Below are 19,051 nucleotides of genomic sequence, written 5' to 3' on the forward strand. Positions count from 1 at the left end.
GTGCTTCTTTTGCTATCTCTAACCCATCTATTCTGCCCTTCTATTTTCTCGTTAATGGTTCCACCCCTGCACAGTCCTGTTTTGTTATTCTCTCTCTGGCGCTGTCAGAGTTGAGTTGAGGCTTCTGGGTGTCGTAGTACTTTCAAAACACAGAGCCCCCGTGCAGGCATAGAGTCCTCACATTGGCAGCTACACTGGGCGTGAGACCGCGACGCGCTTATGAGCGTGAGGGGGCGGGGTACGTCTTGAGTGGAGGCTGCTGGGTGTTGTGGTCCTCCCAAAACACAGAGCAACAAAGAGTCCTCATGATGATGGTTACAGTTGCCGTGAGATTGCAACGCGCTTATGAGCGTGAGGGGGCGGGGTTTTGAGTGGAGACTGCTGGGTGTTGTAGTCCTCCCAAAACACAGAGTCCCCATGCGGATAAAGAGTCCTCACGTTGGCAGCTACACTGGCCGCAAGACCACGACCCTCTTATGAGCGTGAGGGGGCAGGGTACGTCTTGAGTGGAGGCTGCTGGGTGTTGTGGTCCCCCCAAAAAGCAGAGCAACCTTGCAGGCAAAGAGTCCTCACATTGTGGCCGCGAGACCGCGATGCGCTTAAGAGTGTGAGGGGGCGGGGTCTTGAGTGGAGTCTACTGGGTGTTGTGGTCTTCCCAAAACAGAGAACCCCCATGCAGGCAAAGAGTCCTCACGTTGGTGGTTACAGTGGCCACGAGACCGTGATGCACTTATGAGCGTGAGGGGGCGGGGTCTTGAGTTGGGTCTACATGGGTGTTGTGGTCCTCCCAAAACAGAGAACCCCCGTGCAGGCAAAGAGTCCTCGCGTTGGTGGTTACAGTGGCCACGAGACCGTGATGCGCTTATGAGCATGAGGGGGCGGGGTCTTGAGTTGGGTCTACTGGGTGTTGTGGTCCTCCCAAAACAGAGAACCCCCGTGCAGACAAAGAGTCCTCGCGTTGGCGGCACGAATGCATGCATGATTTAATGATTTTAAGCAATGCTTTTAACTTAAACCTCCCACTCTCTATTCTTTTACACACCCACTGCTTGTGTCACCTCACGCACCCTCCCTTGTGTCCCCCACCCTCCCAACTGGAGTTAAGCATGTCTGATTGGAAACAGTTCTGCGTCGGAGGTTAAGAGCCAAACTGTACCAAAAGGTTAAAAGTCTGTTTCTTCCGTGTTTGCAGCTCATCGGCCCTTGTGCGCGGTCGTTGCAGCGATAGCCTTTTCAGGTCATCTGGGGACAGCCTTGCTTCAGGGCTGTACCGCATCTGTTCACTCTAAGGAATTTCAGCCTTGGCATGTGCAGCAAGCAGTGACTTAATCTGTCTAATAAGTCAAATCTAGCCTAATTAGGCACTTACACTTCACTCTCCACCTCCGCACCCGCCATCATGTCCCTCACCCTCCTCCCTCATGTCCTCTTTTACCTCAAATCAGCTCCTTTGATTATTTTTTTTAGTTTTATATAGAGCAAAGCCGACCAAAAGGTATTGGAGTGCTTTACATGATCACCAGCTCAATTTCACATGAACACTTGTCATTACATGAGGGGATTAACTGATTTGCCCAGAATCACAGGATATTGAGCCAATGCCGAGACTCAAACCCAGATCCCCAATTCCAAGGTCATCAGCTCTGACTTTTGCCGAGTGCATGCCTCTCGACCGTTCATCTCCATCCCCCATGTTGCTCCTCCACCCCTTTTTCCTCCTCCCATGTACCACTTCAATGACAACCATCAGTGCTTTAAATGGGAAAAAATAAGTGCAGGTACTCATTAGAATAGAGGCGTGGCAAGTGGGCGTGGCTAGGGGCGGGGCGAAGAGCAATAAACGATGGTACCTAATGACTTATGTACCAGTTGCAGCACATGCCAATCAAACAAATTAACCCATTACACATTATTACATGCTCCTCAGAAGCAGAGCGGAATGTGTCCTGGAGGAGAAACCTAATCTGCGCCTGCCATGCTGTGGATCAGGGTATCGGTACTCTCCCTGGCTACAGAGAAGTGCCGGTACTGACTGCAAGAAAAATTCGGAAGTGCCGGTACTCAGTACCGGTGAGTACCGCCCCATTTAAAGCACTGACAACCATCTTACATCCCTGTCTGCTGCCCCTGTGAGACTGCCTCCACCTAGTGAGGTGGGCGGTGCCCAGGCAGCGGTCTCCGCCTATAACCAAGGCCCCCAAAATTTAGATTATTGCTTACTATGATCTTTACTCACTCCACAAAAGGCGCCTGTTTACTAGAGACAGATCACTTTCGAAATTCAAGCCATGAAAAAGTCCAATATTTATTAGATGAAACGTATTTGGGAATAAAATAATTGCATGATCCACATGGAACCACGAAAGGACTGAAGCCATTTAAGGTATTCAGATGAGTAACTGGTGTTCTTGTGTAATAGAGTCTGAGTAGAACTTTAACTCTCCAGAAACTACAACACTGGCGCTAAAGAACAAACTCTGAATACAGCTTTCACTTAACAGAAGCTGCAACACTCAATCCAACAAAGCACATTGTGAATGCACCCCACCCCTCCCTCTCTCCTCTAAGGTATGATTTATTGCAGCCACGACCAAACAAAAAAAGGCCTGGCACATTGTGAAAGCTTTATAGATTTCCAGGTCTGTTCCGGGTTGCAGGTCACTAGCTTATATAAGCTCCCTGTCACAAAGCCAATCTTCTCACTCCTTGGTCAACAATTTCAATAAAACCAGTAATTTAATTTTTATCTTGCAGACAAAATATTTTAAGCACCCGCTCAACCTATACTCGCATACCTCTTACCTTGTACAGGGTAACATCTCTCACCCTGTACACTCACACAATTCTCATTCTGCACTAAACACACGTCAATCACCATGCATTGAGGCACTTTCACCCTGCACTCATCAACTTATCAACCTTTATTCATGCACCACTCACCCTGCACAGAGAGCACTCACAACATTCTACCTGCATCCATATACTGCTCCTGCACCTCTTAACGTATTACTAATTCCATACGTGAAACCAACTGCATTTCCCAATGCTTGTTTCATGATGCATGCAATTTTCCCAAAAATTCCATAACATTTCAGATATATTGTATCCATGCACCATGATTCTGGACTGATTACAAATAAAAACGTTACAAAAAAAACATTTCAGATATTGGCCAGTACTTGGCAAATGAAAATCCCAAAAATCTCATGAAATACCAGTGATTGTGATGAGCAAAAAATGTCTGTCAACTAGGGTTTTGCTCTCCTTGCAAGACATTTTCTACATGGACAATTTTTCCATGCACAACAATTATGAGAAATTTCAGATCAGCAAGATGGCAAAAATTTGATTTTTGTAAGATTCAGCCTAATGAAAATTTCACCAAGACCTAATGTGAATGTATGTGCCAGTATATCTTGACAAACATATTACTAATCCTCAGATCACTTTGGGGACTGACTTACTGTCCGAAAATATAACAATGGCTGAACTACATCAAGCTTTATCATTATTACCTGCAGGGAAAGCGGCGGGGGAAGATTCTATACCGCTGGAAATCTATAAAGCGTGTCTTACTGAAATAGAATCTTTTTTCCTGAAGGTATTGCAATCAGTTGGGATTAAGGGAAAAACACCCAAATCATGGAATAGAGCTAAAATAATCTTTTTTTTAAAGAAAGGTAAACCAAAGGAGGAGAGGGGGTCATACCGACCCATATCTTTGATAAACGCTGACGCAAAAATATACGCAAAAATTTTGGCACTGAGACTGTCTCCCATTTTGCCTAAAATCGTTAACCCACAACAGCATGGGTTTATAACCGGGAGAGACACTACCACACACGTAAATATGGCCATCACGGCATTTGACGTAGCAGAGCTGGACAGCACCCCACTAGGCATGATCCTATTAGACGCTGAGAAGGCTTTTGACCGAGTGGGGTGGGATTATCTCTGGCGTGTCTTGTCTAAAATGGGTTTTGGGGGTCAATTTTTACGGGGCATACAGGCTCTTTACGATAACCCAACGGCCTTTATAAGTTACGGGACTTTGACCTCTCCAGATTTTCCAATATTCCGTGGTACACGTCAGGGATGTCCCTTATCACCTCTGTTATTCGCCCTATCACTAGAACCATTTCTATGTGCCCTTCAGTCCCAAACCCAAATTATACCTTTTAAATCCGGCTCACAAACACTTAAAATAACTGCATACGCTGATGATATAGCGGTTTATTCACAAGACATTGAGGAGGCTCTAAAAGGTATTGCCTCTGAGGCTAGTAAATTCGGGGATGTCTCTGGGTATAAACTCAACTTACAAAAGACTCAGGTTATTGCTAACTACACACCAGCTTCAGTGGTCCCTGAGATATGCAAAAATGCAACATATTTAGGCGTAAAATTAACAGCTAAAATTCAAGAAATCAATAATTTGAACTATAACGAACTAAACAAATCCACCATTCTACAATTAAAAAAATGGCATAGATTACCTTTAAACCTAATTGGAAGAATTAATTTAATAAAGATGAAAATACTACCTAAATATCTGTATTTATTCCGCTCTATCCCTCTGGCTTTAAACAACCTGTTCTTTAAACAACTAGACAGTGCATTCAGCAGATTCATTTGGGGCTACAAAAAAGCAAGAAGGTCGCTGAATTCTTTGAAAAATAATATAAACATGGGAGGGCTTAACTTTCCTGATTTTAAGCTTTACTTCTGGTCCGCTTTTGCTCTGCGCATCCGCTCTTTACTAAATGGAGGAGGAACATTTTTCTTCCATACTTTCATGTTAAAACACGACTCAAACAGGTTTTTGCTACGAGCTAACGACCCCAATTATTTCAAAAGAATTAAATTTAAGACTGCTAGAGATTTAATAAAGATCTGGGGCAACATATCAATGCACTGTAAAATTACTTATTTTCATTCAAAGCTACCACTGTGGGGTAACCCGGGTCTTCCGGGAATTTTTAATGATAATACAGCTTATAGCTGGGCTAGGAAGGGCATCAATGTCTTAGGAGATCTATATGGCACACATGGCTTTCTAGATTTTAATACTCTCAAACTTCTATATGACTTACCTGAAACTATGAGATACAAACACTTACAGATACACGATTATCTGATTAATAAAAAACAACTTATGGTGGTTCTAGATAGTGACATATGGAACTATTTATATTCTGGTAAAGATAAATCAGTAATAAGCGATACCTATAACCTCTTAAGCAGCTTTAAATTAAATGATTGCGCTAAGTTAGCTGATAAATGGGGTAAGTTACTAGGCACAAATATTACATCCAGGGAGATAGAATGCTCCCTATCAAACATCAATAAACGGGTCCGATCATCTAGCCTAAGGCTCCAACAGTTCAGAACGAGCTGTATGTTATATTACACGCCTAAAATAATTTCTAAATGGTCTTTTAATAATTTATACAGCAATCGGACAAAATGCCCTAAATGCTCGGCTGTGTCGGCTGATTTGGTACATATGCTGTTCTCATGCCCCACTCTTGGGACCTTTTGGGGGGATATTCAAAAAGTTCTAAGAGCCAAATTTGTTCAATTACCCATATTCAATGCCGCCTCAGTACTGTTGGATATTTATCCCATTTCTTTCCCACAAGCAGCCTTGGCTTCAATCCTTATGTCTTGTGCCAAGTTAACTCTGGCCAGAGCTTGGATCAGTTCTGATCCACCTACGGTATGGGATTGGTGGGCACTGGTAATGGAGATCCATTCGATGGAGCTAGCTTTAGCAAATTTAAGAGGGACACGTTCGGTGAGCAAACATGAAAAGAACTGGGGAACCTTTATGGAATAATTTGGTTTCTTCCCTCCGCTTAGTACTGTTAAATAATTTTATACTTTATGTAGTTTTACTACGTGCTTTTTCTCTTTTGTTGTTATGTTTATAAATGCATGTATTTACGCACATTGGTTTTGTCAGCCTGTTTACAAATAAAAAATATTAAAAAAAAAAAAAAAGTGAATGTATGTGCCAGTATTGAGAATTGTGCTGGAATCTGTGTGTCGTGTTCTAAGGAACAATGGTCCCTAACTAAAAGACTTTCACAAAAAAAAATATATATACAATGATATCTATATTTGGATGTCCAACTGGACATAATCATTTAATGTAAAAAAAGTGGAAGAAAACATACAAGTGGGGACATATATATCATGAGAACAAAGTGAGCTCAGGCAACATGAAAGGTATGGCCAGAAAAATTATAAGTAGGCCAACAAAGAATACATTAGAGCACCCTAGCACATATTGATACAGAGTATATGATTATGTCAGAGTACGAGAAGTCGACGACGTTTCGATCCCTCTAAAATAATGCCGGGATCCTCTTCAGGACAAGACAATTAGTGCCTGAGGCGATTGCCTTTCGAACAAGGTTCTGAGAGGGGAAGACAAGGAGAGGCGAGAAAGGGGAAGTTAAGAATGTAATATCCAATGCTTGCTTAGGTAATCATGGATATACATGGGAGGTGAAGCATGCTATAGTTTTAGCTTACATAATAAATTATTATTCATAAGTGAGAGGTGAGGGATGCTTCAGTTACAGTAAGCTATGGCACAGCTCATCAAAAAAGGCTAGAAGATGTAATTTGTAACTGCTAGTGACCATGGGGGGTGTGGGGTTGCTTAGAATGAGCATAGGTGGTAGTGGGAAAAATACCTGGGACTAGGGTCGGTGCAAGGCTTAAGTCTGAGAAGAGGAGGATTCTCGGTCCTGATGTTTGTTGGAGTCATGAATAATCAATGGGAGAATAAAGCCCATTCAGAGGCATGGGGGAATCTTTGTGTAAGCAATAGAACAAGAGCAACACCTCTAATCCAAGGATACACAGTGTAAATACACACAACATAAAGCCTCCGCCAATTGCAAAAACAGTAACAAAAAAAACAAATAATTACTCAGTAATTTGCATACTGTGTAAAATACAGAAACACAAATGTGAAAAATATGTGACATTACAAGAAATATTAACATTAATAAAAACCCATGCATAAATATATTTATCCACTTATCACACTGATAAATACTGGGACACAATATATAAACATATAAACTGAATACAATTATTTTTTAAGGTCTGCCTACTGACTAATCACTGTACATTGAATAAATACCACCTATTAGATTTGTATAGTGTCAGAGTGGTAGTGAGTTCCAAACAATTGTTAATGTTTTTCTCCTATGGTCGACATGTTTCATGCTCATCTGGTAAGGTGGCGTTTCTTTCGGCCTTTTCGTTGCACCCTACTATATACGATCAGTGGCTAAACCTACATTGATGTAATTATTCTGAGGCACACAGTACTATATGCGTTATACCAGACGAGGTCTTCCTCCTTTTAGTGGCTCATGTGCTCCAAGAGGTGAACCCCTTCTTTGAGACCTACCCGCCCCTTTAGGCTACGGATGACGCACCCATGTGCACGAGTTACTCTTGTGCAATATGGTGTGCCTGCCAGTACAACCAAAAGGTCCTAAAGAAATGCCACTTGACCATCAAAGGCAACTGAGTGTGAAACATGTCGACCATAGGAGAGGGACCACTGAACACCAGGTTTAACTTGTCCACTGTATTTTTAGTCTTGCCATATATACATACATACATAAAGGTCTAAAGTCCTATGGGGGCTTGTAGACAATTTTACACCCACTATTATCACTGACATATGAGCTCTGAAAAGATTATGACTAAAAAGCCCCTGTTGAAAGCGCCCGCTAGGCATTGCAAACCCGCCTAGCGTGGGACAGAATCCTATTATGAAGCATGCTGACGTGGTGGGTGAGGATTCTTGTCCCTGAAATAATTTTTCCTTACTTTCCTATGGTCCCAATCACAGCATAGATCATACTATAAATATTTTGAGTATCAAACTATTAAGTTCATCTCTGGTATCTCCAGAACGCCACATTTCATGATGATCTATTTCTTCGCATCCGCTACATCAAACACTCTGTATCAATCCACTTCCCCCTTGAAGACCTACATTTATTTTCCTCGAACGGAAACCTCTGAATACTTTCATTTCAGCAGGTTGCTTAAATTCAGTAAATCCTATATAACTACCTCTGGGAGGATTCAGGTACAGAACATAAATGCCTTTATCTCTCCACACAGGTAACGTCTTCATAGGTAGCCTTGTTATGAGCTAAATAGACTGCTGTAAAGCAGTTTAGGTTTGCCTGCTCTGGAAATTGCTTTCCTTCTTTATTAACATTTCAGATATGCTGATTCTATAATAACAAATGGAGTTCACAGAGTACAACCCATAAGGGTATGCTGCAACCCATAAGGGTATGCTGTAACACATAAGGGTATGCTGTAACCCATAAGGGTATGCTGTAACCCATAAGGGTATGCTGTAACCCATAAAGGTATGCTGTAACCCATAAGGGTAGGGTATGCTGTAACACATAAGGGTATGCTGTAACCCATAAGGGTATGCTGTAACCCATAAGGGTATGCTGTAACCCATAAGAATATGCTGGGCTTAAAGCCAGTAAGCGGAGACATGAATCAATACAAAAAACACTGTACTCGCCGCCACTGTGGTGCCAGCCTTTGCTAACTATCTCAACCTTTCTTCCAGGCCTCAGCGACCCCTTTGTTATCATTGAGCTCTGCCCTCATCATCTTTTCCCATTTGCCAAAGGCCAGCGGACGCAGGTGAAAGCTAAAACACTGCACCCGGTCTACGATGAACTCTTTTATTTGTAAGTATCAATATCTGCCTACGGCAGTGTGTGGGTCTAAAGTGTACAAGGGTCCACAATACAATCACATAGAAGGTGGTGAACAGCAGAATGGAGATGTTGGTGGAAAACCTGATGGATTGTTTCACAAAAAAGTAAACCTCTTCTGAAAGGCACAACCAGCCTGTAATCTGAGGGAAGGGCACACATTGCATCTGGGCTTAAATGTGTTCCATTTCTGCCAACCATTCACAAACATGATGCTGCAGTTACACTCCTTACGGCTATAATACTTAAATCCACTTGTATGAATGTTTGTGGCGCTTAACTTATCATAGATTTACTTTATTTGCTTTCTTGAAAAGAACTTAAAACAAAGTACAGTTCACCTGAATGTCATTTTTTAACATAGTTAAGTATTACTGCCCTTGCTCGCTTGCATGCCGTTTGTCCGCACTACAATTAAGGGCACGAGCGGGAAGATCAGGGAGTGTGATGAGAAGAAAGGGAAATTAACAGCAATTAGAGCATTGGAATGGAGGGAGCTCCATTGAAGACAATGGAGTGCTCTGGGCTTCCAAAAACCGAAAACAGCCCGAAGCTCCAACATACCAATGTTTGTCGTTCACAGCTGTTGATGTGAATAAAAGCCTCAGGGAGGTCGAGGGGATTTAAATCCCCTCAGGTGCCCTGAGGCCTTTGATTATTTGTTCGAACATTCTTCCTTCTAGTGGCGGAATGTTCTAATAGCTTTATAGTCCGCCGTAGGAGGGTTATACCGGCCGTGAAAGTCAGTTCCCTTGTTAAAGGCCCGAGCTGAACACGGAAGTGAGCCTTAAACGGCTGGTACATCTACAGCGGGCTATAAGACTATATTAACATCCAACAGCATGTAGAGACTAAGGCTATTATCACTTTTCTCTCTAATACCACCCAAAGCAAGCAGACACAGCCATTGTCCCCATCTGCTACAGACCACCAGCTGAGAAAACACAATGCTATTTATTTGGAGTATAACTCTTCCATACAGATCGTTAATTACCTGAGAATGTTGTTTTTAAAATAAAATGAATGTACGATGTGTGATTTACATACTACAAAACTGGCTAGGGAGATAAGTTGCACCACATATTGATGATAAAGCGGACACTCTTTCAGATCACATACATGAGATGAAATACAGGTGGAAGATTGTGGAGTACTTAGCAGTGGTGGATACAGACTTGAAAATCCTCTGCAAAGCCAACATGTGCATATAATAGGCTGAATGCACTGAACAAAAATGTAAATACAAAACCTCAACATGCAGAGCTCTTAACTTCGAGGTACAATTGTAGCTCAGTAGCCTTTCATAGTTGACACTATGGGGCATATTCACCACGAAGTGGCAGAGCGTGGCGTTAGCCTCCTTGGCGTAATGCCACACTCTGCCACTTCAGAAACGCAGGGCTGCACCATTTTACAACAAAATGGTGTATCCCTGTGTTTCCCTCTGTGCTGACACAGGCACCCTAGCACCATAGTGCAAGGGTGTCCGCATTGAGAGATAGATTGTTTATGTGCAGGTGTCCCTTCCTGCACATAAACAATCTTTAAATGGCTTTTTGTCACTTCTATGTGTGCTGCTTAATGCAGCATACATAGAAGTTACAAAATGTAATTTTTTTCCAAATGATGTTTATGTGCAGGAAAGGTCACCTTCCTGCACATAAACAATCAATGGGCTTTTGCTGTTTCTATGTGTGCTGCGTAACACAGCACACATGCACACAGCAAAAACAAGGAGAAATAAAGCATTTCTCCTCGTTTCACCTGTTTAAGACCAGATTTTTCCTGGTCTTAAATTTTGGACCTGCCTGCTATATACGCCACCCTTGTAAATAGGGGGGCAGCGTCAAAATCAAGGGTGCTGCGGTGGAATGCCCCATGCAACACCCATTTCCCTCCTCTTTCACGCTAAACACAGTGTGATAGGGTGCCTTATTTACAAGGCAGCGTTAAGCCACGATAAGTAGCTGAACCCTGCCTTGTAAAACTCCAACCATCATTTCTGCTGTCAATTCCCAGATCAACTGGGGATGTTTGTGTAAATCCCTAAAGTTACAACAACTTTGTGGCACTGTGCTCACACCCCAAGTTCCCCTTCCCGGTCACCCATGACCGGGTTCACAGCCGTATGCCTAAATGTACAGATGTGGAGAATGTGTGAGCTCGGGACTGGCATCTGCAAAATAACTTTATATTAGGGGAGAACAACAATAATATGAATTAGGTCGCGCGCGCACACGTCTGTATACAGGCTGAATGTCACTTCACTGTTCAATGTATTACAAGCTCTCACTGAAAACCGGAAGGTTCTCTAGAGCCAGATTATTTCAAAAACCTTCCAAAGCTCAAAGTCATAACCTCAAAAACACAACTAAACCATGTAATCCTCTGTTATGTCCCCAATGGAGTCCCAGCGTTGCAATTAATTGGCAATTATAGTGCATTCTGGCTAGGCCGTTCTCCTCATAATTTATAAATCCTGATGTGTAATTGCTGGGGGAAAGGGCATCTCTGTCCTCTAGATAAGACAAAAGATTCTCCATTTTCTAAAATTGTCGCTTTTGCTTGCAGCTCAGCCACGTTAGAACAATGCCGGAGGAAGTCTGCCTGCATCCTCTTCACAGTCATGGACCACGACTGGCTCTCCACCAATGACTTCGCTGGAGAGGCCATCTTGCCGATGAACGTCGTCTCCGGACTTAACAAGCCCCAGGTGTCGGGCGGCGTGAAAAATGTCCCCCCAACGGTACTGAAGCTGACTAGACCGAAAGCCAATGGTAAGACTTACCTGTATCATGTCTATACAGTATACGTTTGCATTCACGGATTTCCCATGGTTCTCACAATATGCCAAGCTCTCAAAGTTTTAGTCACACAATGGTTTAAATATAAATCATAGGCTTGTGTCTGCCATCTAGTGGTGAAAGTGCTAAAGGCAACGTAAAAAGATGCCCTAATTGTATTTTTCTGTAGTCATAAATGAGAGACTAGAAACGTGCCAGGGAAACCACCTCTGATATCAAACCAGAGAACACAGGGCGAAAACCAATACTGTTTCACAACGCTTTGAAAAGGCCCTGAAACGGCTCTATGCCTGAGATGGGGTAAATTACATCTTTATAAGCTCAAGGGAATGACGACCTCACAGCAGCCCGTCAGTTTTTAATTGGACGTTGTAAGGAGGACATTAAAAAAAACATGACTGCTTTTATGCTCTTTGTTGCGATGGAAAATCTGCTGCATTATCAACATCAATCTGCCCTTAAAGGTCTGGGCAGCCACCAGTTTACACTGCCACAGAGGCGGGGAAACACCTTCTAAGTGGCAGAGTGCCTTATTTAGGGTGTCTGCAGCAGAGGTTGAGAGTGCTCGCACCAAAGACTGCGCTTACAAAGTTTTGTCTAAGAAAGACCTTTTTGCTGACCATACCAACAACTTACAGTGGTCTTAGAGCCAGCCCATTCCTTGCTTTTAACACAATGGCTTTCCCTTCTCTTCTCGTGTTCGTCCATTCCTGGGCCTCCTAGCAGAACTTGAGGCGGTAGAACTCACCCAACTAGTAACAAGGCCCACACACTCTGCCGCCACACGCTGGACGGGCTGTTCTCTAATAACCAGCAAATCTCCCTAGAGAACGTCTTCCCTCTAGCCTGGACGCACAATTGTGCTGTTCTCTTTGACATTCAGATAGAAAGCAACACCCCCAGTCATACCAGCTCTCTTCCCCCCAAACAGTTCAAGGCGTGGGGTAGCATTTCCCCACAGGTCCTCAAATCGTACCTGCTGTGCACTCAGCCAGACTTGCCACACGATCCTGAACTGGCGGCCACTAACTACACACAATGGCTCCACTCAGCTTTCAACACCTTGGTTCCATTAAAAAATGTCTCGAAAAACACCATCCGCCCCTTGGTTCTCAGAGGCATTAAGACTGGAGAAACAAAGATGCAGGAACTTAGAAAGACGCTGGCCTCGAGACTACGACATCGCAGAAATCATTAAACAGCTGGTGACCAAACAATCAGGATCAGGGACCAACTCTCCCATATTTCCCACGCAAACTCTGTAACTCTCTGGCCACCTTCTTTCAAGAAAAAGTCAGCCACATCTACGCTAACTTCTCAGCCCATTCCAAGACCTATAATCTGATCGACGCTTCTAGCGACAATAAAGACTCTCCCAACCCTCCTGAACTCAGCCTCACTGATCATAATTCTACCCCTATTCTCTCGGAATTCAGCCAGGTCTCCGCAGATCAGATCATCAACCTTATTTCCGCTATCAAATCTGGATCCCCTAATGATTCTTGCCCCCCAACCACATTGAAACTGATTCCCGATATCATAGGCCCCAACCTAGCAAACATCTGCAACTCGATGTTCAGTACAGGAACCTACCCTTCCACTTGGATAAAAGCTGTCATCAAGCCGCTAGTAAAGAAGAACAACCTCGACCCCACAGAGACCAAAAACTACAGACCTATTGCATGTATCCCTTTCCCCACAAAAATCTTTGAAAAAGTGATGAACACTCAGCTGGCCCATTTTATCGATGACAACAACCTTCTAGACGACACCCAATTTGGCTTTAGAAAAGGCCACGGCACTGAAACAGCCCTTATTAAGGCATCCAATGAAATTAGGATGATACTTCACCATGGGGGTGCCGCGGTCCTAGTGCTGCTGGATCTTTCAGCAGCATTCGACATGGTCGACCACGCAACCCTGGTCGACCATGACTCAGCCATAGGCATCAGAGACAGAGCCAAGGCCCTCCTGGCCTCCTTTCTATCTAACCGCACCCAACTAGTGACTCTTGGTGACTTCAAATCCCCATCATTTGCAGTCCCTTGCGGTGTGCCACAGGGATCATCGCTGAGTCCGACCTTGTTTAATATATACGTATCGGACTTGGCGAGGATCATCAAGTCCTACGACATGCGACTAACCTCATACGCCGACGATACGCAACTGGTGCTAGTGGTTCATAAGGATGGAGGGACAGTCGCGGCAAACTTCCAAGAGGGAATGCTTGCAATAAGCTCTTGGATGGCAAACAACTGCCTCAAATTAAATTCGGAGGTGATGATCTTTGGTAATCTCTCCCCTAGCTGGGCCCCTACTTGGTGGCCAGCAGAGTTAGGCTCACCTCCGTCCCCAGTCACAAAGGTCAGAAACCTAGGTGTTATGTTTGACGACAAGTTGTCATTTATACACCATGCAAATGCAGTTGTCTCTTCATCCTTCTACACCATCAGGATGATAAAAAAAAGTCTATCTTTTCTACCATCCAGCGCCGGCAGGACACTTATCAGCACGCTGGTCATGTCAAAGGTAGACTATTGCAATGGTCTACTTATCAATGCCCAGGAAAGAGTCCTAAACAAGTTACAAATGGTGCAAAACTCAGCGGCAAGGATTCTGTCAGGCACCCCCAAGTCTAAACCAATATCCAAGGTGGTACGACAGTTTCACTGGTTACCTATCAGAAGTAGACCCAAGTTCAAGGCCCTATGCATTGCCTACAAGGCAATCCACAACACAGGACCTGAATTCCTGAAGAAAACTCTCTGTCCCTACATGCCAAATAGACCCTTGCGCTCATCAGCAGCAAACTTGCTGATTGTCCTCAGAACCAAGAAAGCTTCTTGGGGCGACAGAAGATTCACCGTTGCCACTGCCAGACTATGGAACACACTCCCCCCTTCACATCAAGACCATTCCTACTCTGTTTACCTTCCGGAAACAATTAAAGACCTGGCTTTTTAACCAATAAATCACCCGCTCCTCCTTCCTCTGCCCAGCCGTCCGTAGCGCCGAGACACCCAAGGGTATTTGCGTGCTCTATAAATTGCTTAAATAATATAGATTTCTTGCCATCCATTTGACTGTAACCTTCCACTGCACACATGCAGAGTGCAGCATCTTCACCCGACCCTGGACCATGCAAATGAAATACACTACACAGGAGCTGCAGTCAAATACTTCTTTATTCCTCAGCATACACTCATACTCTGAGCATTATATCATACTCAACATTAACTACACCCTAACACCTCACCCGCAAAAGACATATTTCCTGTTTAGAGTCCGCCCCAGAACCATGAGGGCCCTAGTGCTACTTTTCACCCTTCAAATCCCAACCCACTCTCCCCATACTCAGTGTTCCTCCCTCCTCCACACAGCCTCAGTTTGTCCATTGTTTCAACAACTCAGGCTTTTATTTTCCTCTCTCCAACCCACAGCTCAAGCTCCTCTCTTGCTCCCCGGTGCACTTTCCTTAGCTCCAACCCTTCTCCGGTGTTGATTTCTCCCCCTCCCCTCCGAATTTCCTTCCTTTTCTGTGATGGATGTACATTTTTTATGGGGCCCAGCAACTGCCATTTTCTGCCAGGATTCTCTGTTTACAAAAAAAAGTCCATTTATACAAATCCAAATATTTATTTTATTTGTTGCTCAGAGTAGCATCCGCCATCTTGGAATGGTAAATAAAAAATACAATGGCACCTGCATCATTCCTTAAGCTTCCACAAAACTGATGTCACAGGCACATGTATTCACAATCACACATGTGTGCGCATAGGAAATGACTTGTCCGCCAGCAGCATCTTAACACCTAGGCACACCATTATTCTTTTTTTCGATTTGGCTGATGCTGCACAGCATTGTTAAAAAGTATTAACAAGGCAAATTTTTCAAAAAGGTGCAAGCAAGGGTCTTTGCCAGTGCTTGATTTTCTGTGATTTTGTGTATGCCAGAAGTCATTTTCCCATCAGCATCTTATACATCATGCTTGTTTTGATACTGGGCATAAGAAAATAGATCGTATCCTGGTCATCAGAAAGCATGACTATTCACGGTTGGCTTCCTTTTCTTAAACTTTGCACTGTTCCTATCCTTTCTCCTTTATTTCAATAGGTTCTGAATCCCGATCGACAAACTAACACCCCCAGCATTCAATGCACCAACTAATTCATCTATATTCACACATTTAGGTCAAACTGAACGTTATTAACAGAGGACAGCCAAACTGGAGACATTTCCATTTACCGTCTCACAGATTGCATGTTACAAGTACTATCTTGTTGAAATAATAGACTTACAAGGCCAGATAACAAGATTCTTTACCACTCCACAGACTTACCCTTGTGTCCTGCTTTAAATATGGAAAACAAAATGGCACAAACCTTGCATGCAGTTCCATTAAGTGTAATATGTAATTGATTACTGTTGTTAAGGAAGTGGAGGGACATCATTGCCTATATGAAACTCCACCTTCCATAAGTCAATAAACAATTTTAATGAAAAGCATATTGCACACTGTACAAATACACATATATATATATATATATATATACACAGCTAATTGGATCCATTCAAATTCCATTAATAAATAACCAAGTAATTTTAGTTCCAACTCTATCTTCAGTCAACAGGTTTTGTGAACTACGTCACTTCATCAGGGTTCAGTCACATGATTTATCTCCAACCAGAAAATGGCAAAATTTGTAAATTGATGATAAAACACTTTCAGAATCATGTAGAGCCATATTAGCACATCAGAGGCTATGCCCTTCACTCCTAAAATTCAATCTCTAAAAGGTCCACTAAAACTGCCAGTGCGACAGTTGTACCAAATGCAGCTAACCACACCAAGCGGATGCTATGTGTGTTGCCTATGCTTGGCAAAGGATCTGAAACAAACCTACAAAGTGTTCAAAAACAAAAAAACTAATTGGCCCTCATGTGCAAGGAATTTTTTTCCTGCATGTGTGAGTGATTGGGCAATTTTCCAGCCCAAGACCGGCATGCTTTGCATGTCGATCGCAGGCAAGGAAATGTATTGATGCTCACTCTATACTAAATAGGGAAGGAAAACAGTCCTTCAGGCCCAGTAGTGGACCAGCCACCAGTCCACAGATTTCCAGGAACTGGATTGGCTGATGTTCTGCCATTGAAACCCCAGCAGTTTCCACCTAGAAATGGGGAAGGAGAACCAAGAGTATCCCCAATTTACTGCAGTGCACCTGCTCCACCAAACTCTAAATGACCTCCATGGAGAAGGTGCTGGACTGGGTGTTTTCCTGACTTTGAAGAAGGGCAAACTATTCCAGGGAGCTGAAAGGGGCACGATTGGTGAGGCATGGAAGCAGGCTGAAGCAGCACAGGAGGATGGTACAGACAGGGTCAGGGGAGAAGATAGGATGGCCCCAAATGTGACCACCACATACAAACGAGAACCACTCTTCAAAAGATGTCCATTCAACACCAATGCTCCTCGGATTTATAAGACAAAACCTCTTTTTTTTTTTTTTACAAAATAAAAACCCTATTTCATTCATATTTTCATATTATATCAACACCAATTACATCTTCTCCATCCTACCTTATATATTTCATCAATCTAGGTCTACTTTTCATCCAACCTCCTTTCTGTCATGTTCACGGCGCCTCCCGTTTTCCCCGCTCCCCCGCTTCCCCGCTACCACACACAGAAACGGCCGAGAGACTCACTTCCGGCTGGGAGATGAGTCACGGTCTAGTCTTTAGACAAGCATAGCAGTTCACGGAAGCACTTCCGGGGGAAACGCTTAAACACCGCGTTTCCCGCCGGCTCTGTGCTTCGGATTTCGCTAGATGTGCTGAACGACACGAGACGCTGTTCTGCTGCACGGAAGACCTTGGAAGCGGGCTGTGCCTTCCTGACTGGAGCCCCGCTGTGGTCTTCGTAATCCCTCTGGGGAACAATAAGGTACTTTCGTTCCATTCTGGTGGAGTCACCGTAACGCGGCTGCATTATGGGTGATCAGAAGTAGATCCGCGCAGGAGCGCTTAGAGTTATTGATTTTGACCGCGCAAGAGCGCCTTTTGATGATTTTGTTAGATCCGCGCAGGAGCGCTTAGAGTTATTAATTTTGACCGCGCAAGAGCGCCTTTTGATGATTTTGTTAGATCCGCGCTGGAGCGCTTAGGGTTGGTTGATCTTGAAAGCGCAGGAGCGTTTTATGGTTCATTTGCATCTTGTCCGCGCTGACGCGCTTGAAGATGATTTTGGTAAATCCGCGCAGGAGCGCTTAGGGTTATTTTGTTCTTGTTCGTTCTCCCTGGGTTTCCACTATTTGCTTTCCAGGGATGCCAGTATTTTGTTAAGCCCAGACACGTGGAACGGACGCGCAGGAGCGCTATTCCTTGAGTTCTTGATAGCCTAACGCTGCCATCTCGTCACAACTGAACCTTCCTTGAAGCTGTATTTCAGGGTTCAATAGTTGCAGCCACTGGTGAGTTCTAGGTTGGGAACAGGGCTTTTCTGTGTGTGTTTGGCGTATCTTGCAACGCGGGAGTTGGGTCCTTCACTGATCTGGGTCTCTTTGTCTTTCAGTTGGCTCCGAGATACCCTTCACCTCAACCCCCTGCTTTCATTCTGGCTCCCTTCCCTGCGTCCATCTCATCCTTGCTGGGTTCTACTGTCCACACGGGTCAGGTGGGTACAGGGGTGGGCGCTCCTGTCGTCTCTGCGGACTTGCTCCACAGGCAGAGGTAAGCATTGTGGGGCACTTGACAGAATCCGAAGCCCACGTTTATCAGTCCACCTAGACGACATGGGCGACCCGGAGGTTACCTTACAAGACATCGCAGTCATGCTGGCTGCCATGCAGGCAGAGAACCACAGTCTGCGCCATGACATAACCGCCCTACAGGGCCAGATGTCAGCTGGAGTCACCAGTCCTTGGGGAACCAACCCGAGCCCCAGGGTCAGTCAGGAGGGTCTTTTGAGACCACCTATTTTTACCTTTGGGGGGTCCTCCGCTGCCACCACTCCGAATACAGCCATCCAAGTCATCGCCCCTCATTCAGTCCAGTTGGCACCACCTGAACGCTTCTATGGGGACAGTACCAAGTATGGTATTTTCATGCACCAATGCCACCTGCATTTCATGGCCAGACACACGGCTTTTCCCGACGACGCAGCCAAGGTGGCTTACATCCTGTCCTACATGGGCGGAGACGCCGCCCAGTGGTCTATTGCGTTGGTAGAAAACGACGATCCCATGCTACACCACTTGCCCACCTTTCAGGAGTCCATGCGGCGTATGTTCGCTCGTCACACCTTTGTGCAAGCAGCGGACAACGAGCTGCTCAACCTCAAGCAAGGCAGCCAGGACCTCCTTCATTATATCACCACGTTCAGCAGGCTTGTTATCGAATCCCATTGGCCTGAAGACAAAAAGGTGTCTGTGTTCTATCGAGGATTGCGCGATGATCTGAAGG

At 44.3% G+C, this 19,051-nt stretch overlaps 1 protein-coding gene across 2 annotated transcripts in view; it reads left to right on the plus strand.

Annotated features, from left to right (window-relative positions):
* BAIAP3 (BAI1 associated protein 3) overlaps window positions 1–19,051 on the plus strand; it is a 1,035,958-nt gene that overhangs the window by 1,006,283 nt on the left and 10,624 nt on the right. For both annotated transcript variants that reach the window (XM_085629280.1, XM_085629278.1), the window contains exons 32-33: window positions 8,633–8,756; window positions 11,355–11,560. In XM_085629280.1, coding sequence (XP_085485406.1) covers window positions 8,633–8,756; window positions 11,355–11,560 — 330 coding nt within the window. The remainder of the gene's footprint in view (window positions 1–8,632; window positions 8,757–11,354; window positions 11,561–19,051) is intronic.

The sequence above is a fragment of the Triturus cristatus genome, chromosome 10 (assembly GCF_964204655.1).
Source record: "Triturus cristatus chromosome 10, aTriCri1.1, whole genome shotgun sequence".
In the NCBI taxonomy this organism is placed as follows: Eukaryota; Metazoa; Chordata; class Amphibia; order Caudata; family Salamandridae; genus Triturus; species Triturus cristatus.